General features: G+C 40.1%; 1 protein-coding gene and 1 long non-coding RNA gene across 2 annotated transcripts in view; one reads left to right on the top strand and one right to left on the bottom strand.

Annotated features, from left to right (window-relative positions):
• PKHD1L1 (PKHD1 like 1) overlaps window positions 1-21,382 on the top strand; it is a 178,619-nt gene that overhangs the window by 100,299 nt on the left and 56,938 nt on the right. The window contains exons 47-53 of the mRNA XM_055546412.1: window positions 440-681; window positions 2,527-2,663; window positions 5,165-6,194; window positions 7,914-8,105; window positions 11,921-12,072; window positions 16,332-16,491; window positions 17,095-17,266. Of these exons, the coding sequence (XP_055402387.1) occupies window positions 440-681; window positions 2,527-2,663; window positions 5,165-6,194; window positions 7,914-8,105; window positions 11,921-12,072; window positions 16,332-16,491; window positions 17,095-17,266 (2,085 nt within the window). The remainder of the gene's footprint in view (window positions 1-439; window positions 682-2,526; window positions 2,664-5,164; window positions 6,195-7,913; window positions 8,106-11,920; window positions 12,073-16,331; window positions 16,492-17,094; window positions 17,267-21,382) is intronic.
• Window positions 7,949-21,382, bottom strand: part of LOC129626948 (uncharacterized) — an 84,854-nt gene continuing 71,420 nt past the window's right edge. The window contains exons 2-3 of the long non-coding RNA XR_008702321.1: window positions 8,168-8,198; window positions 7,949-8,071 (exon numbers count right to left, since the gene is read on the bottom strand). This is a non-coding gene — a long non-coding RNA (uncharacterized LOC129626948). The remainder of the gene's footprint in view (window positions 8,072-8,167; window positions 8,199-21,382) is intronic.

Here is a 21,382-nt window from a genome sequence, read left to right as displayed (position 1 = left end):
CCACACCACCACCACCAATACCACCAACAACACCACCACCTCCACCAACACCAACACCACCAATACCAATACCACCACCAACACCACCACCAGTACCACCAACACCAACACCACCTACACCAATACAACAGCCCCTGCTTTGCTGTGTTATGACAACCAAAAATGTGTCCAGGCGTTGCCAAATGTCCCCAGGGGAATAAAATCACCCTTGGTTGAGAGCCACTGTGTGTGATCCTCAAAGTTGTAAAGGTTGTTCTTTTGAATACTTTAGAGAGAGTAAAATACCATCTTCAAATTCCTCTTCAGCATATTGTATGACATAAACATTTTTTTCCTATTTTACAGATGAAGTTTTCAAAATAGAATAAAACAAATATACCAAAGCAATATTGTGTTAATTTATATTAATTCTGAGAGCTTGTGGTTAAAATTTTTACAGACACAGCCAACAAGAAAATGAAAAAAGGACCATTGCATCTGTATCTGCTGATGGCAGGAACATAACGCTCACTGATCCACTGAATTACACACACTTGGGGATCACTGTCACCCTCCCTGATGGAACTCTTTTTGAAGCAAGAGCAGAAATTGGAATTCTTACAAGAAATATTTTAATAAGAGGATCTAACAACGTGCAGTGGAATAACAAAATCCCAGCGTGTCCTGATGGATTTGACACAGGTAACTTTAGTAGCCTTAGTGTGTCAACTTGAATGTTTCCAGACATTACAGAAATACTCCCTGTGGGCAAAATCAGCTCCTGTTCAGAACTAAGAGACTTGGTTATGCACTGGCAATAAATAAGCCCCAAATTTTAGTGAGTTAAAATGGTAAAGGTTTATTTCTTATTTATGCTACATGTGTCCAGTATGAGTCAACAGGGGGGCTCTGATCACTGTAATTTTCCCGTGTCTGGGTTGATGGAGGCTTCATCTCCACATGGGTTTCCATGGTCTCTGAGACGGGAGATCAGAAGGCTGGGAAGTTAAGCACCAGCAGTTAGTTACTTTGGTCCTAAAGGGACATGTGTCTCTTCTACTCAGGTGTCAATAGTTGGGACTGGTTCTACGGCTATCCTTAACCTACCATAGTTCTCATATATATAATATATATGTATGTATATGGACTTCGGTAGCTCAGCAGTAAAGAATCCACCTACAGTGCAGCAGCTGTGGAAAACGGAGGTTCCATCCCCGGGTCGGGAAGATCCCCTGGAGGAGGACATGGCAACCTACTCCAGTATTCTTGCCTGGAGAATCCCATGGATAGAGGAGCCTGGCAGGCTACAGTCCATAGCACTGCAAAGAGTTGGACACAACTGAAGCTACTTAACATGCACACATGTATGTGTGTGTATACACACACACACATACATATGCATATGTTGTATATATATGTTTACATAAAACTATGTATAACTATATAAATGTGTATAGTCAGGAAGCACAGTGCATTTAAGTCTCTTTAAATATTTTATGTGATCACTACTACTGTTGTTGTTGGTTAGTTGCTAAGTCGTGTCCAAGTCTTTGAGACCCTGTGGACTGCAGCTGGCTAGGGTCTCCTGTCCATGGATTCTCCAGGCAAGAATACCAGAGTGGGTTGCCGTTTCCTTCCCCAGGGGATCGAACCTGCATCTCCTGCATTGGCAGGCAGATTCTTTACCGCTGAGCTGCCAGTGAAGCCCACTGCCATTACAATCCTATAAATAGTTGAATAATAACTGGTACACCTTAGGTATAGCCTTTTCTTCAGTGGGAAGCATAAAACAAAGCTCAATGGATTCAATGTCAAGTGACCTGCATTCTGATTCCAGTTCATCTGCGTCATCTCACTATGTCCATCATAAACCTAGATTCATCCTGATTTATATAAAGATACTTCCTGTTCTGCCAACCTTCTATCATTGTAAGAATTAAATGAGATAATGCATGTTCTAATCTTATACCAGTGTAAGATTGTATCAACTATGTTAATCCCAAATGTTGCAGAAAATAAATTCAGGGATAATGAAGCAAAATACCTTTATCAGCATTCATTCAGCCATTCAAATATTTATCTAGTATCTTTGAAAGATACTAAAGTGAGTACTTTTGGGCTTTTCTGGTAGCTCAGACAGTAAAGAATCTGCCTGCAATGCGGGAGACCTGGGTTCAATCCCTGGTTTGAGAAGATCCCCTGGAGAGGGCCTGGCAACCCACTCCAGTATTCTTGCCTGGAGACTCCCCTATGGACTGAAGAGCCTGGCAGGCTATAGTCCATGGGGTTGCAAAGAGCAAGATACAAGTGAGGGACTAAGCACAGCACAGCAAAGTACTTTAGGGAATGCAGAGGTGAACAAGACAAGGCTCTTACCTTCCTTACTGTGCAGAGGAAAAGATAACATGAATGCAAGCAATTATGTTCTAGGATAAGATTAAAACTATATGTAAATAAAAAGATATAACTAGGTGTGAAAAGCAGTCTTTATATGAGAGGATTTTGACATGGTTTTCCTTTATTGTATCTTAAAAATTATTTTTACAGGTGAATTTGCTACACAGACATGTCTCCAAGGAAAGTTTGGAGAAGAAATAGGAAGTGACCAGTTTGGAGGCTGCATTATGCTTCATGCTCCTATAGCTGGTGCTAACATGGTAACTGGAAGGATAGAATATGTAGAGGTAAGAGACACTATTATTAGCGGTTTGTCCAAAGTTGTCTATACAATGAGTATGTATTGAGCACCTGCTTTTTGCCAGATGCTGCTTATAATAATGTTTGGTAGAGGAGACAGATAAATAAACAGTCAGTGTCAATACATCTATTGTTATTCATGTATGTCATCATGCCAGAATTTTGTTTCTCTGCTTTTCTTATACCCACCCCATGTCAAATTCATTAACAAGTTATATCCCAAAATAGTGTATCCTGAATCCACTATTTTTCCAGCATTCCACCTGGTTCCGAACCCAAACCACTGTCACCTCTCACCTAGACTACTATGCTTTTCTCCTAATTGGTCTTCCTGCTTCCACCTTTTTTGCAACGTAATCTCCACACCACAGCCAAAGTTCAGCTTTTTTATTTTTTAATTTATTTTATTGGCGAATAATTGCTTTGCAATCTTGTGTTGGTTTCTGCCATACGTCCCCATGAATCAGCCACAGGTATACATATGTCCCCTCCCTCCTGAACCCTCCTCCCATTTCCCTAGAGCCTATTATCCAGAGTGAAGTAAGTCAGAAAGAGAAAATGACATATATTAGCGCATGTGTATGGAATCTAGAAAGATGGTACTGATGAACTTGTTTGCAGGGGAGCAATGGGGACATAGACATAGAGAAGAGACTTGTGGACAAAGTTCAGGCTTTAAAGTGTGAATCAGATCTTGCCACACTGTGTTCGAAACTCTTCAGGAGCTTCACAATACACTTAAAACAAAATGTCCAAGCTCTTCCCAGAGGAGCCACATCATCTGACCCACTCTGGCCTCTTGCTGTCTTGTGTGAACCATCCTTGGCACCCACCATGCTGGCCACATAGGCCTCCCTGTGTATGTGACCACGTCAGGCACGTTCCTAGCTCAGTTCTTTGCACATGCGCTTCATCTTCCTTACAATGCTTCTCTCCCAGGTACTTCTGTGTTCACACTCATTTCAGTCGAATCTCTCCTCAAGTGTATCTCCTCAGAGAGGCCGTGCCTCACCACCTTTATTTGAAAGAGCTGCCAAATTCCTATTTTTCTTTATTAACTCATAACTCCAGATATATTTTGGTTTTATTTTTTAATCTCTTCTTCTAGAACATAAGCAGTCCCTTCTAGTTTTCTACTGATTCCTCTGTAGCTGGAGCAGTGCTTGGCACAAACCAGATTCTTAATTGCCTATAAATTGAATAAACACATAAATAAAAGAATAAATATACCCAAGATATCAGGAGCTCTTCTGTATCTTTAGTCTATATAATCTGGGTTTAGCACAGTTTTTATCAAGTATTCAATTAAAGGAAGGAGGATGTGAAGGAAGGAAGGATAGTAAAATCCATAAATTTGTTAAATTGGGAACATCCAACTGTAGTAAGGGTGGCAAAGTCAATGGCTACATTTGGTAAAATTCTCCTCCTCCTAGGTTATATTATCCAGTAACTTCTGGATATGGACTAAGTCACGTTACCAGGGTTGACCTGTATAGTAAATATTAGTAATAGTTAATTTTTATTTTTATATAAAGAATGAAAATAAATGGATGATGTAACATTTTATTTCCAAACCTCATAAGATTATATTACACAGATACACACACATACACACACACAGAGGTGTCTTCTGTCTTAGATTATTAGATCGTTTTGGTTGTTCAGTCACTAAGTCGTGTCTGACTCTTTGCGACTCCATGGACTGCAGCATGCCAGGCTCTCCTGTCCATCACTATCTCCCGGAATTTGCTCAGATTCATGTCCATTGAGTTGGTGATGCTGTATAATTATTTGATCCTCTGCTGCCCACTTCTCCTTTTGCCTCCCGTCTTTCCCAGCATCAGGGTTTTTTCCAATGAGTTGGCCCTTTGCATCAGGTGGATTGTAGACCTTTGAAAGTATAGCAGAGTGGTTAGTAAGAGCGCCAACTCTCTACTCAGACCAGTGGGTTTAAGTGGAGCTTTGTGACTATGAAATAGATACTCAGCATTCAACATTTCACTTTCTTCATCTATAAAATGAAGCTTCTGATGAGTGGCTACTTCCTAGGATTGTAGTAAAGAGTGTGATCATGCATATGACATTTAGCACAATATCTGGCACTTGATCAATATTCAAGAAATATTTATTATAATTAAGTCAGGATTAAAAGGAGGAGAAAAAGAAGTATTTTTAAGAGGTTGTGTTTTGCTCAACACCACAGTTTCATATCAGAGTAAGGTGAAAAGCAGAAGAGTTGAAGATGACTTTTGTTCATTCATTTGATAAAAAGCATGAGCACACATGGGCTGTTATATTCATATATTGAATAAAACAAGGTGGGTTGGGGGTCAAAGAACATTTTAAAATGATAAACAGGAATAATATGGGAGAGATCAATGCATTAATAATAATTAATGTGAAAGTGGATATTATTTTGAAACAAGAAAGTATGAGCCAGCAAACTCTATGTGTATCACTGAATAGCTGTAATTTCTGGGCTTGACAGATATTCCATGCTGGTCAGGCATTCCGGTTGGGACGATATCCAATACATTGGCACCTTCTTGGAGATTTGCAGTTTAAATCTTATGTAAAAGGCTGTGCAATTCACCAGACCTATAACAGGGCTATTACTATCCATAACACACATCACCTTCTGGTCGAGAGGAATATTATATATGATATCAGGGGAGGAGCATTTTTTATAGAAGACGGGATTGAACACGGCAATATCCTGCAATATAACTTGGCAGTATTTGTACATCAGAGTACTAGTCTTCTGAATGACGATGTGACTCCAGCCGCATTTTGGGTAACCAATCCAAACAACACCATACGACACAACGCGGCTGCTGGTGGCACTCACTTTGGCTTTTGGTACCGAATGAACAACCACCCTGATGGGCCATCCTATGACCGAAATATTTGCCAAAAAAGAGTCCCTCTTGGAGAATTCTTTAACAACACTGTTCATTCTCAAGGTTGGTTTGGATTGTGGATCTTTGAAGAATATTTCCCCATGCAGACAGGATCGTGTACTTCTTTGGTTCCAATACCTGCAGTATTTCATTCACTCACAACTTGGAATTGTCAAAAAGGAGCCGAATGGGTCAACGGAGGTGCCCTTCAGTTCCATAACTTTGTGATGGTAAATAATTACGAGGCTGGAATTGAAACAAAGAGGATCCTGGCTCCTTACGTTGGAGGATGGGGTGAAACCAATGGAGCAATGATTAAAAATGCCAAAATAGTTGGTCATCTTGATGAACTGGGGATGGGGTCTGCATTTTGCACGACAAAAGGCCTGGTTCTCCCCTTTAGTGAAGGATTGACTGTTTCTTCCGTACACTTCATGAACTTTGACCGTCCTGGCTGTGCAGCTTTGGGAGTGACGTCCATCACGGGCGTTTGTAGCCACAGATGTGGAGGGTGGAGTGCAAAATTCGCTGGCATCCAGTATTCTCACACGCCGAACAAGGCTGGCTTTCGATGGGAACATGAAGTGGTACTGATTGATGTTGATGGTTCGCTTACAGGTAAGGTGATATTTTCATTTCTGATAAAATATTTTGGAACTACATTTTTCGCTTAACACGGACTTGAATTGTCATAGCATATTCAGGTGAATCACAGATCTTATCTGGTACCAAACTTTCTTGATGACCTAAAGATGTAGGTCAGCACTAGTCATAGATGACACATCCTTTTCTGGAGAAGTCCCAACCTATCACATTCAGCCTCCGTGTGTGTCCTTTTTTTTTTTTTCCTGCATTTGCACTTTGGTTTTGAGTTAATAGCAAATTTTAAACAATATTTATGGAATTAGGGGTCACAAAAGAAAGCCATGTCAGTCTGAGAATGTCATTATCTCTTATTCAGTTAATTACATGACTACCCAAATTCTCCAGCCAGTCAGGCCCATAGACATATAAATTCCAGGTTTATTTACATAAGCAATGTGGACAGACTGGATACATCCTGTTCAAGTACCTTAGAGGGAAGTAGTAAGTCCCAGGCCTACTGTTAACCTTTTTCTTTCCAATCTAAATTCTGAATTTGGAATTGGTTCAAAGAATATGTGAACTTTAGTACAAAATTCAACATTCTTTGTAGGTTAAATTTTTCTACCATCTGAAGTTCAGATCTTTCTGTAAATATGATTTCTAGAATTTAGCATTTTTATAAAATTTTAATGATAACGACTTGGCTTCCCTGGTGCCTCAGTGGTAAAGAGTCTGCCTACCAGTGCAGGAGACACAAGTTCAATCCCTGAGTTGGGAAGATCCCCTGAAGAAGGAAATGGCAACCCATTCCATTATTCTCACCTGGGAAATCCCATGGACAGAGAAGCCTGGAGGGCTACAGTCCATGGGGTGGCAAGAGTTGGACATGACTTAGCAACTAAACAGCAATAACAATTTGGCTAAATAAGATAGGAAGGATGTGTATGTATGTATGATTCTGCATAATACCTTATAAAAGAGGAACAACTGACAAGTAAACCTACAGATATTAACAAATGTTTTTGAAAGCCTTTGAAAGAAGGTTCATCTCAATAGTCAAATAGACTGAATACTCACCTATAGTTGTTGATTTGTTTCCTATTCTAATTGTGGCTTTAAGAAGGACAACATTTGGATAATTCCAATATACAGAGCTTTACTGACCTTTATTCCTTAATTCACCTTAGATTCTTTTTTTTTTTTTAATATTTATGTGTTAGGCTGTGCCAGGTCTTGGTTGTAACATGCAGGATATTTAGTTGGGGCATATGAACTCTTAGTTGTGGCATTTGGTGGTCTAGTTCCCTGATCAGGGATCAAACCTGCACCCGCTGCTTTGGGAACATGGAGTCCTAGGCACTGGACCACCAGGGATATCCCTCAACATAGATTCTTAATGTTTGTTGACAGACTCTCGGTTGAGAGCCCAGGCTTTATGGTCAGACAGCCTGGATTTATATCCTTCCTTGTGTCCTTGACCAAGTTACTTATTCCCCATCCCATCCCCTACTTTGTCTCTCATGGGTTCTTCAGATCCCATATTTCTTCTATGTTCATGATAAGCTCCCTGAGCAAAGAGTCCATTGTAAAGCCTTTTTAGGAGGGCCCCTTACTCCATGACAAAAAAAGAAAAAATGAACCAAGACTTTTAGATTGTATTGGTGGCACTCTGGATCATAGTAAGCACATGTTGTAGACAGTTTGGCTTTTCAGTTTTCTGACATGAAATGTGCTGTTGCGTCCATTTCCTAGGTCACAAAGGACACACCGTCATTCCACACAGCCCTCTGCTGGACCCTTCTCACTGCACTCAAGAAGCCGAGTGGAGCATAGGGTTCCCCGGGTCTGTCTGTGATGCCTCGGTCAGCTTCCACCGGCTAGCATTCAACAAGCCGTCTCCAGTGTCCCTGCTTGAAAAGGATGTGGTTCTCTCAGACTCTTTTGGTAAGTGGAATGTAATCATGTGACCCACTCATTTACATGTTTTCCTCAATTTTCATCATCACCTTCCTGAGTTGTCACTCACTATTTAGAACACTGAAAAAAGAATAATATTGATATCAGTCATAAGCCAGGCAGGAAACTAATAACACACCCTGAAATGACTTATGACGAGTATTGAGTAAATGTGTGGATGAGCATGACATTCTGCTGATTAAGGCACCCCAATATCATGGGCTCCCCTGGTAAAGAATCTGCCTGTAATGCAGGAGGCCTGGATTTGATCCCTGGGTCAGGAAGATCCCCTGGAGGATACTCCAATATTCTTGCCTGGAGAATCCCATGGACAGAGGAGCCTGGCAGACTACAGTCCAAGGGGTCACAGAGACTCAGACACAACTGAGGGACTAAGCAACGTGCAACCATAGCCAATACTGTGCCAGAGAGCAGGATAGTTGGCATAGCTTTTGGATTAAGACAGTGAAAATAGATCATTGTTTCTGCCCCTGAAAGCAAATTATTTTGATTATCTTTGCTGATTGATGTAGGATGGGGGTGCATCTGCTAGGTCCCTGGCTGCACCCCAGGTGCCAGAGGCTGTTGATTTACTGAGTCGTTTGAGTAAAGATACTATATGTGGAACACCACATGTGCTTGACATCGTTGCCTGATGAGATTGCATTAATTTACCATCATTATTCATGATCCATCTGGCATTTGCACCAGCCAGACAAGCAAGTTAAATGGAGATTGGTAGGAATCCTGATCATCACATCTCTCAGATTTTTTGTTGTGGCATTATTTTCTATACTTTACCCCCTCAAGGGTTTGGAATTGCTTTTAATTTATTATCTTGATAAGGGGGTGGCAGGGGGAAGTATGGTTCCTGAAGTGTTCACTACCTACCTGAAGTGTCCTTCCTACCTGATTTTCCTTCCCTCCATTAGGAACTCTTCCAGTTACTAAATATGTCTATTTTCATCATGTCTGACCTGGCCTGACTGGACTGGCTCTGATCTTTATATCATTCCATCCATCCCTTTATACACGCATCCATCATCTGTCTGAATTATTGGTTAAAATGTGTGTGTTCTCAGTTGCTCAGTTGTGTTCAACTCTTTGTGACCCATGAACTGTAACCCACCAAGCTCCTCTGTCCACAGGGTTTCCCAGGCAAGAATACTGGAGTGGGTTGCCATTTCCTCCTCCAGGGGATCTTCCCAACCCAGGGATTGAATCCACATCACTTTCATCTCCTGCATTGGCAGGTGGATTCTTTACCACTTAGCCAGCTGGAAGCTGCATTAGTTAAAACATCTATAATTAATCCACTGTCCTATACACTGTTCTGATAGACTGCAGATTTTGGAAAATAGGAAAAGCATAGGTGCATCAAAGATTTGCTAAACATGATTCTCAAATATAGTTTTCCACATTTTCTGCATAAATCTAAATGATACAGCTTCTTGATGACAGTGTTTCCAAATTTCCATGTTTAATGATATTTACAAGGTAGAAACTTGCAATTTGAAACTAAAATTATGTATCTCAATGTAAGCCAAATGAATTTGGAAAACATGTAGCATGATTATACCAGTAATACTCTAGCTGCTAAAATTATAGCTATGTCAAATCCATCAGCACATACTAGGGTTTTGTTACTTCACCCCATATTATCAGATCCTCTTGGTAGGATATTTCTTGTGAGCCTTTCAACTTCTGCTCTTTCTCCAAACAGAGTTCTATATCTATTCCCACTATACTTTTTGGAACTAGAAGAATAACCATAAGATGACCCAGTGGCCTCAATGGACCAGCCATGAGATGAGCAAAGACTCATTCTGTGGCCTGGCCTTTGTAAACTGCCATTCCAGCTGGTTGACCATGGTGGCATTTAGAGTCTTTGAGGGTCTGTATCAGTTCAGATCCAGAAACTAACAATTATTGGAAGATTTGATTAGTTTGCTCTCCCTAGTAGTCAGTAGCCCCATAAATGGCTAGATATCTCCCACTTGGTGTTAGGTGTTTTTAGTCTGTGAATTGGCTTGGATCTAGGAAATAGATGAGAAGTAGCAAGTTTCCACTTGGGTAACTTAAATTAAATCCATGCCCCTAAGATCTATATACTTTTTCTATCCATGTTTGCAAACGTCACCTTAGTGTGCTACCCACTGTTCTCCTAGGGGCGCCTCTTTGCATTGCAGTGACAGAGGCTCAAGAGGGTGTATTTCACCCAGCAAGCACTTTTTAAGTCTTTGCAGTGTCAGTTCTGCTAATAGTTCCTGGGCTGAAGTAGTCACCCGATATCAACAGAACAGGAGTGTATTCTGCCCTCAAGGAGAGGAGAGGAGTGGATATTTGCTGAATAATCCAAATTATCATTGTTCTTCTCATATACTTCATATCTTTTTAAACTGTTTTTAGTGCCTCCAGTTATGGGCTCTTCAAAACTTAATGCTAGTTCATAAGCCTAAAAATATGTTCACCCTTGATATTGGAATTCATTTTGCTTTATTCCCTAGTGGCTCAGGTGATAAAGAACCCGCCTGCAATGCAGAAGACTCAGGTTCTATCCCTGGGTTGGGAAGACCCCCTAGAGAAGGACATGGCAACCCACTCTAGTATTCTTGCCTGGAGAATCCCATGGACAGGGCAGCCTGGCGGGCTACAATCCATGGGGTCGCAAAGAGTCAGACACAACTGAAGTGACTTAGCATGCATGTACACATCCCCAAAGGAAAAGAATGACAGTTTATTTTTGTTTTGTTCATTTTTTGTTTTTTTAACTTTGGTGTGATTTTGTTACTTGGTTTTTTTTTTAATTTTTTGCTTTATATTGGAATATAGCCAATTAACAATGTTGTGATAATTTCAGGTGGATATCTAAGGGACTCAGTCATGCATATACATGTATCCATTCTCCTCCAGATTCCCGTCCCATCCAGGCTGCCACATAACAATAAGCAGAGTACCCTGTGCTGTGCAGTAGGACCTTGTTGATTATCCATTTTAAATATAGCTGTGTGTGCTTGACAGTCTATTTTGTAATCTCACTTCTGACTTCTTCCTCCTAATTCGGAAAGGGAAGAGGTTGCAAATTTACTGTAAAATTCAATCAAAGATGAAAGAAGGGAGAGGAAAAAATATAATTAATTAATAACAGATTTTTTTCTTTATATTGTGAGAGATACTTTCAAATCTTCACCCGAAGTTGTCAGGCATTTATTCAGATTAAATCTTTTTCCCATAACAGGTAGTTCAGGTTCCAGGTTTGTCATTAACAAAATTTAGAGTATTACAGCCAGCGTTAGAGGCTGCTTGTAGCCTACCCTAAAAGCTATCAATCAAAGATTTCCATTCATACTCATTAGGCTGATTTTTATTACCACAGCAAGTATGAGAGAATCTAATAATGTTTAGGACATATATTTACATACTCTGCAAATCAAGGATTTTGAGGAAGAATAGAAATGGAATTATATTTCAGATCAATGATATTTTAAAAATTGTATTGATATATTTAAGCACTTTGTCTTAGTCATTATGTCATCATATTTCAATTTGATCTTTCCCCAGGGAATATAAGCTCCATATCAATTCAAAATTCCAAGTGAGAAAACATTTTATGTTTCAGTTAAGTGTGATATTAAGTATTGGGGCCTTCAGGTCAACAAAGACGTTTAGAACATAAGTAATGAAATGCTATACTGATCTCTTTAGAGGCTTCCATTGACTAGACTAATATTTACCTTTGCACTTACTCATAACAGAAGAAATTTTCTAGAGGTAGATTACTATTGTTTGTTTATGTTCTATAGGCACAAGCATTGTTCCCTTTCAGAAGAAACGACTGACTCATATGTCTGGCTGGATGGCTCTGATTCCGAATGCAAAACACATTAACTGGTATTTTAAAGGTGTAGATCACATAACCAACATATCGTACACGTCAACATTCTATGGATTTAAGGTAAATAAAGAGTTGCATAATCCATCTTCTGATCACTTATGTTGCGTATTATTCTAATGCAGCCCACTCACACGAGTTGTGAGACCCGGACTGTCCTTCCCTCACATATTTACACTTTTCATGACCCATCTTAAATCTCAGAAGCAAGCTAAAGAAATCCTTCTTTAAAACTCAGAAGTAAGCAATCTTTCTGCCACATTTCTGTAGTACTAAGCTTATTATATCCATGATAATAGCTAACATTTATTGAGTACTTATGATGTTTTGGAAAATAGTAAAGGGCTTTATTATATGTATTGTGAAATACAGCAGATACAGAAAATAGCAGGCCCAAATCCCATATGCCCACTACCTAGCTATCTGAATCAAACATTCTGTAACATTCTGTGACTCTTTACTTCAGATTTTTATAAAGAAATAAATATTTTTGGATGAAGTGGAAGTCCTCTGCATGGCTTACTCTGATATCAGTCATCGCTCTACTGCTAATGGTCACCAGTTTCCTGAATTGTGTATTTTCCTCTCTGTTCACATTCTTCTGCTTATACTACATGTGGCAACCAAAAAAAAAAATGCCTAGCATTGTTTCAGATGTTCTGAAATATTATGGAAATTAAATATTCTCTGAATGTATGCATATGTATGTGTGTATATATATATATACCTAAGGAAAGTTAGATATATATATATATGATGTTCAAGCTGGTTTTAGAAAAGGCAGAGGAACCAGAGATCAAATTGCCAACATCCGCTGGATCGTGGAAAAAGCAAGAGAGTTCCAGAAAAACATCTATTTCTGTTTTATTGACTATGCCAAAGCCCTTGACTGTGTGGATCACAATAAACTGTGGAAAATTCTGAAAGAGATGGGAATACCAGACCACCTGATCAGCCTCTTGAGACATTTGTATGCAGGTCAGGAAGCAACAGTTAGAACTGGACATGGAACAACAGACTGGTTCCAAATAGGAAAAGGAGTCCATCAAGGCTGTATATTGTCACCCTGCTTATTTAACTTATATGCAGAGTACATCATGAGAAACGCTGGACTGGAAGAAGCACAAGCTGGAATCAAGATTGCAGGGAGAAATATCAATCACCTCAGATATGCAGATGACACCACCCTTATGGCAGAAAGTGAAGAGGAACTAAAAAGCCTCTTGATGAAGGTGAAAGCGGAGAGTGAAAAAGTTGGCTTAAAGCTCAGCATTCAGAAAATGAAGATCATGGCATCCGGTCCCATCATTTCATGGGAAATAGATGGAGAAACAGTGGAAACAGTGTCAGACTTTATTTTTCTGGGCTCCAAAATCACTGCAGATGGTGACTGAAGCCATGAAATTAAAAGACGCTTACTCCTTGGAAGGAAAGTTATGACCAACCTAGATAGCATATTCAAAAGCAGAGACATTACTTTGCCAACAAAGGTCCGTCTAGTCAAGGCTATGGTTTTTCCAGTAGTCATGTATGGATGTGAGAGTTGGACTGTGAAGAAGGCTAAGCGCTGAAGAATTGATGCTTTTGAACTGTGGTATTGGAGAAGACTCTTGAGAGTCCCTTGGACTGCAAGGAGATCCAACCAGTCCATTCTGAAGGAGATGAGCCCTGGGATTTCTTTGGAAGGAATGATGCTAAAGCTGAAACTCCAGTACTTTGGCCATCTCATGCGAAGAGTTGACTCATTGGAAAAGACTCTGATGCTGGGAGGGATTGGGGCAGGAGGAGAAGGGGATGACAGAGGATGAGATGGCTGGATGGCATCACTGACTCGATGGACGTGAGTCTCAGTGAACTCCGGGAGTTGGTGATGGACAGGGAGGCCTGGCATGCTGCGATTCATGGGGTTGCAAAGAGTCGGACATGACTGAGCGACTGAACTGAACTGAACTGACACATATATAATATATACATATATGTATATGTTTGTACATATGTGTCAGAGAAGGCAATGGCACCCCACTCCAGTCCTCTTGCCTGGAAAATCCCATGGATGGAGGAGCCTGGTAGGCTGTAGTCCATGGTGTCGCTAAGAGTCGGACACGACGGAGCGACTTCCTTTTCACTTTTCACTTTCATGCATTGGAGAAGGAAATGGCAACCCACTCCGGTGTTCTTGCCTGGAGAATCCCAGGGACGGCGGAGCCTGGTGGGCTGCCGTCTATGGGGTCGCACAGAGTTGGGCACGACTGAAGCGACTTAGCAGCAGCAGTACATATATGTACATATACACACATACATATATGTGTGTATATGTATGTACATATAAACGTATACATATATATACATATAAAAGAAGGAAAAAAAGACTTTCATTGCCTTGGTGATAAAATTATACTACATGTGGCAACCAAAAAAAAAAAGCCTAGCATTGTTTCAGATGTTTTGAAATAAAAATTAAATATTCTCTGAATGTATGCATATGTATGTGTGTATGTGTGTATATATATATATATATACCTAAGGAAAATTAGGTGTATATATATATATATATGATTTTCAAGCTGGTTTTAGAAAAGGCAGAGGAACCAGAGATCAATTTGCCAACATCCGATGGATCATGGAAAAAGCAAGAGAGTTCCAGAAAAACATCTATTTCTGCTTTATTGACTATGCCAAAGCCTTTGACTGTGTGGATCACAATAAACTATGGAAAATTCTGAAAGAGATGGGAATACCAGACCACCTGATCTGCCTCTTGAGAAATTTGTATGCAGGTCAGGAAGCAACAGTTAGAACTGGACATGGAACAACAGACTGGTTCCAAATAGGAAAAGGAGTTCGTCAAGGCTGTGTATTGTCACCCTGCTTATTTAACTTCTATGCAGAGTACATCATGAGAAACGCTGGACTGGAAGAAACACAAGCTGGAATCAAGATTGCCAGGAGAAATATCAATAACCTCAGATATGCAGATGACACCACCCTTATGGCAGAAAGTGAAGAGGAACTAAAAAGCCTCTTGATGAAGGTGAAAGTGGAGAGTGAAAAAGTTGGCTTAAAGCTCAACATTCAGAAAACGAAGATCATGGCATCTGGTCCCATCACTTCATGGGAAATAGATGGGGAAACAGTGGAAACCGTGTCAGACTTTATTTTTCTGGGCTCCAAAATCACTGCAGATGGTGACTGCAGCCATGAAATTAAAAGACACTTGCTCCTTGGAAGGAAAGTTATGACCAACCTAGATAGCATATTGAAAAGCAGAGACATTACTTTGCCAACGAAGGTCTGTCTAGTCAAGGCTATGGTTTTTCCAGTAGTCATGTATGGATGTGAGAGTTGGACTGTGAAGAAGGCTGAGTGCCGAAGAATTGATGCTTTTGAACTGTGATGTTGGAGAAGATTCTTGAGAGTCCCTTGGACTGCAAGGAGATCCAACCAGTCCATTCTGAAGGAGATCAGTCCTGGGTGTTCTTTGGAAGGACTGATGCTAAAGCTGAAACTCTAATACTTTGGCCACCTCATGCGAAGAGTTGGCTCATTGGAAAAGACTCTGATGCTGGGAGGGATTGGGGGCAGGAGGAGAAGGGGACGACAGAGGATGAGATGGCTGGATGGCATCACTGACTCGATGGACATGAGTCTGAGTTAACTCCAGGAGTTGGTGATGGACAGGGAGACCTGGCGTGCTGTGATTCATGGGGTCGCAAAGAGTCGGACATGACTGAGCGACTGAACTGAACTGAACTGAACTGACACATATATAATATATACATATATGTTGGAGAAGGCAATGGCACCCCACTCCAGTCCTCTTGCCTGGAAAATCCCATGGACGGAGGAGCCTGGTAGGCTGTAGTCCATGGGGTCGCTAAGAGTCGGACATGACGGAGCGACTTCCTTTTCACTTTTCACTTTCATGCATTGGAGAAGGAAATGGCAACCCACTCCAGTGTTCTTGCCTGGAGAATCCCAGGGACGGGGGAGCCTGGTGGGCTCCGTCTCTGGGGTCGCACAGAGTCAGACACGACTGAAGCGACTTAGCAGCAACAGTACATATATGTACATATACACACATACATATATGTACATATAAACATATACATATATATACATATAAAAGGAAAAAACTTTCATTGCCTTGGTGATAAACTTAGCATTATTGCCATACACAGATAAAATGTTAAACAAATTATAAATGCAAAATGAAAAACAAACTAAACCAAAACTTAACTTTTAATATAGGGGTTAAGTGATTCATGTCATCAAAATGAGTGTATATTATCCAGTATATTAACATCTAAAATAAACTTTAATAGGAAGAAGACTATGTAATCGTATCTCATAACTTCACTCAAAATCCTGATATGTTTAATATCATTGATATGAGGAATGGCTCTTCAAATCCACTGAATTGGAATACTAGCAAGAATGGAGACTGGCACCTTGAAGCAAACACTAGTACTCTGTATTACCTGGGTATGTATTCAGTAGGCAAAAGTGATTTATTTATTGCTTCATCTAAAGGAGGAGAATAGTGGCTTAATGGGCAAATGCATTATATATATATTATATATATGTTATATATATATTATATATGCCTTGTATGCAGCAGGATTTAATGAGTGTTTGTTGAATTAAAGAATGGAGACTAAATTTATGCTGGAAAAGGCCTTGAATTGAATTAAGAGCTTACGTTTTATGCTTGGAGGTAGCACCGTCATTCATAATTGACTCCAACATTTATTTTACAAAATTAGAGGAAATGAGTACAATGAACTGTCATATATTTTGTTTCCATTTTTATTGTTTAACTAGTTTTAGAAAATAAAAATATTTAAGAATTCTCTTATTGAGTTAAGAGTTAAGAACTCTTAAGAGTTCTCAAATATTTGTTTTTGTCAAGATACTTTGCCTGTACTTCTCAGATGTGCGTTTTGTCGGAATTTCTTCACACCTATTCCATACATTTGAATTATACTAAGTTACTATCTAAAGAGTATTTTCAAATTGCCATGATTTTGTTTACATTCAGATGCTTTGATCATCATGTTAGTTTAAACTTTTTATTTTCGCTTCCAGTGTCAGGAAAAAATGACCACCATCAGAGCCAGTCAATTTCTGGGACCCTGGATCCTGATGTGAAGGACGTTATTATTAATTTCCAAGCTTACTGCTGTGTTCTCCAGGATTGCTTTCCTGTACATCCTCCATCAAGAAAACCAATTCCCAGGAAGCGACCAGCCGCATATAAGTATACAGGCCTTCTGTTCATTAATACACTTCAGCAGTTCCTGACAGCGTCCTTTTCCTGTGTCATCCTGGCTGAGATACTGTGCCCTCCTCCTGCACAGAGGGTCCCAAAACACTTCCACACTCGTTGCCTCACTTGAGCATTACAGCCACCCTGATGACAAGATGGAAAAATCTCACAAAAATTATGTGTGAAAGTTACTGGGAATCTCATACTTGCAGAATGTTAGATCAGAATTATTAGACCAACTCCCTTATTATTTGATGAGAGAGCGGAAGCCCAAAGACCTTAAATGAATTACCTGAGATCACAAAACTTCTCGATGACACACTCAGAACAGCACCAGAAACTGTCTCCTCATTGATCCAGTGCTTTTTTGCGCTGTCCTGTGCTTAGCTGCTCAGTCATGTCTGACTCTTTTCAACCCCATGGACTGTAGCCCGCCAGGCTACAGCTTCTCTGTTGCTGGGGATTCTCCAGGCAAGAATACTGGAGTGGGTTGCCATGCCCTCATCCAGGGGATCTTCCCAACCTTGGGACTGAACCCAGATCTCCCACATTGCAGGTGATTTCTTTACTGTCCGAGCCACCAAGGAAGCACAGGAATACTGGAGGGGGTAGTCTATCCCTTCTCCAGGTGATCTTCCTGACCCAGGAATCAAACCAGGCTCTCCTGCATTGCAGGCAGATTCTTTACCAGCTGAGCTACCAGGGAAGCAATGCTTTCTTAGCAGGCGGCACTTCTTTCTCTAGAATAAGTCTTTTTGTCTGTGTGTGTGTGTGTGTGTTTTTATTTTTTATTGAAGTATAGGTGATTTATAATGTTGTGCTAGTTTCTGGTGTACAGCAAAGTGATTCAGTTATACATATATATTTTTCATATTCTTTTCCATTATAGTTTATTACAAGATATTGTGTGTAATTCCCTTGCTATACAGGAGGACTTTATTGTTTATTGTATACATAGTTGGAGAAGGTGGTGGCACCCCACTCCAGTACTCTTGCCTGGAAAACCCCATGGATGGAGGAGCCTGGTGGGCTGCAGTCCATGGGGTCACTAAGAGTCAGACACGACTGAGCGACTTCACTTTCACTTTTCAGTTTCATGCATTGGAGAAGGAAATGGCAACCCACTCCAGTGTTCTTGCCTGGAGAATCCCAGGGACAGGAAGCCTGGTGGGCTGCCGTCTCTGGGGTCGCACAGAGTCAGACACAACGAAGCGACTTAGAAGCAGCAGCAGCAGCAGCAGTATACATAGTAGTGTATATCTGCTAATCCCAAACTCCTAATTTATCCCTCTTACCCCCTTTTCCCTTTGGTAACCATAAGTTTGTTTTCTGTGTCTGTGAGTCTGTTTCCATTTTGTAAATAAAATTCATTTGTATCATTTTTTAGATAGACTGTCTTGGTCAAATCTCATAATACAGCTTGTTTAATTTTATTTCAGATATTTGATTTCCTAAATATATGTTAACTCTCCTAGTTAAAAATAATTTTTCTATCTTTGAAACTTGTAAAGCCCTTTACCTATATTTCTCATATGAAACATCACTTTCTACCTCATATTATAGTAATTACCATATATGGTGGGAAAATCCCATGGATGGAGGAACCTGGTGGGCTGTAGTCCATAAGGTCGCTAAGAGTCGGACACGACTGAGCGACTTCACTTTCACTGTTCACTTTCCTGCATTGGAGAAGGAAATGGCAACCCACTCTAGTGTTCTTGCCTGGAGAATCCCAGGGACGGGGGAACCTGGTGGGCTGCCGTCTATGGGATCTCACAGAGTCGGACACGACTGAAGCGACTTAACAGCAGCAGTACGTGGCAGTACTAGTCTTTAAGACTTTTAAAGGCATGATCCTGATTTGTTGTATATTGTGTCACCTACAGGCAAATAATAACCATAAAAATAATGTTGGTAATGATAAAAATTAATAATCAGTAGGCATGTAAGAGCCCAATACTGCACATCAAGTACAAATCAATATTTATTAAGTGAATTATAATTTCAAAATATACAGATACTGTGATAACTGTTGCACAAAAGAATAATAATTGAATTTGTTTATAAATTCAACCATAAAAAAAAGTTTACTGAGTACCTGACATGTTCCAGGCACTGTGCTGAGCACTGAGATTAGGTTGAGAGATGTGGCCTCTACCCCCCTAACATATACTTCACGTATATACCATAGGATAGGTTTTTTCCTCCCACAGTATGAGTTCTGCTCACTAGAAATAGTTGCAGTTGGACTTATTAGTTTGTATTTTGCAGATAGCTATCAGTGAGAGTGGGCTTCCCTGGTGGCTCAGCGATAAAGAAACTTCCTGCAATGCAGGAGACCCAGGTTCGATCCCTGGGTCGGGAAGATTCCCTGGAGAAGGGCAAGGCAACCCCCTCCAGTATTCTTGCCTGGAGAACCCCATGGACAGAGGAGCCTGGTGGGCTGCATTCCATAGAGTCACAAAGAGTTGGACACGACTAAAGCAACTAACCAGCAGCAGCAGCAGTGAGAACAAATAGACTCTTGATCCAAAATTGTACCTCAGGAATAGAATATGCAGTTCTACCTACACAACACACAAGTGCTTAGTCCAAGAGGTATTAGGCTTTATTGATCATAACAGTGGGCAATTAGAAGAATATATAGCATCTAGTATAGTGCTGCTGGGCATAAGACTGAAAGGCTTGAGAAAAGCTTGAGAATTCAAGAATTGAATCTGCACAATGCTGATCAAGTTATTCAGTTAGATAGATATAACCTTTAAACAACCTTCATTGAGATTGCTTCATTAAAAAATTTATTATTGTGAGTATAAATAATCCTAAATGACCCGCTAGCTTCTGTTTTAAACCCATGAAGACAAAATTTTTATAACAGGATTTCTGAGCAACAGATTTTTTTAGTAATACACCTGAGTAATTAAAATGTGTCATAAAAATATACTTTTAACCAAACAAACTATATTGGTATTCTTCAGACTTCCTGCATTAGTATAAGAAAAATTTTTAAATTTCTTACTCAGGCAGCATAGCAACCTCTGTGATCATTTTTAAACAGGAAAATACCCTCAACTGTGTAATAATATTGTTTGTAACAGTTTGTACTGAGATAGTTTCTAGCAGGCATAGTGACGGTAAGTAGAGACGGTGTCTCCTCCAACACACTTTCCATATGCTGTGCCAGGCATGCATGGTCAGTCGTGTCTGACTCTTTGCAACCCCATGGACCGTAGCCCACCAAGTTCCTGTGTCCATGGAATTTTCCAGTCAAGAATAGTGAAGTGAGTTGCCATTTCCTTCTCCAGGGGATCTTCCCAATCCAGGGATTGAACCTGTATCTCTTGTATCTCCTGCACTGGCAGGAGGATTCTTTACCACTGGTGCCCTCTGGAAAGCTGCACACTTTCCATATTTATTTTAATTTAACGTAACACTTTTCACTCTGGTTATAGACTATTATCTGTGCCCCCAGCCCAAGGGCTTACTCTCATTGACCCATCATTTCCAATTCAGAGACCATTCTTCCAGGCCTCCTTCACAGAATCTAACCAACTATATGCCCTCATGCCGTTTTCCCCTTGAAATAGCACCATATCTAAGAATCTTTAAATGGACAAAGAATGCATTTCTTTTCCATCTGCACACACACTGCTGTATTTAAAGCAGGTAACTAACAAGGACGTACTGTACAGCGCAGAGAACTCTGCTCCATATGATGTAACAACCTAAATGGGTAAAGAATTTGAAAAAGAATAGGCACATGTTTATGTATAACTGAATCACTTTGCTGTACACCTGAAACTATCACAACATTGCTAATCAACTGTGCTTCAATATAAAATTAAAAAGTTTTAGAAAAGAAATCTTCTAAAGAAATCAAATTATTCATGTGATAGACAAAATTAGGGTATCACAATAAGGCTTTAGTAGGAGAAAAAGTGATTCAGATAGTTTTCTTCAATGGAGAAAAATCTCTATGTAGTTATGTGTGTTGAGTCTTTTACTAATTGCATACATTAGCTTTCCGTGAAATTACAAACTATCTAATTTGCATTCTGTTATCCCCAAAACATCTAGTATAGTGCTACACCCTAAGGAGATGCTTAT

The sequence above is a fragment of the Bubalus kerabau genome, chromosome 14, assembly GCF_029407905.1.
Source record: "Bubalus kerabau isolate K-KA32 ecotype Philippines breed swamp buffalo chromosome 14, PCC_UOA_SB_1v2, whole genome shotgun sequence".
Lineage (NCBI taxonomy): Eukaryota > Metazoa > Chordata > Mammalia > Artiodactyla > Bovidae > Bubalus > Bubalus kerabau.
This window is presented reverse-complemented; position numbering and strand designations above follow the sequence as displayed.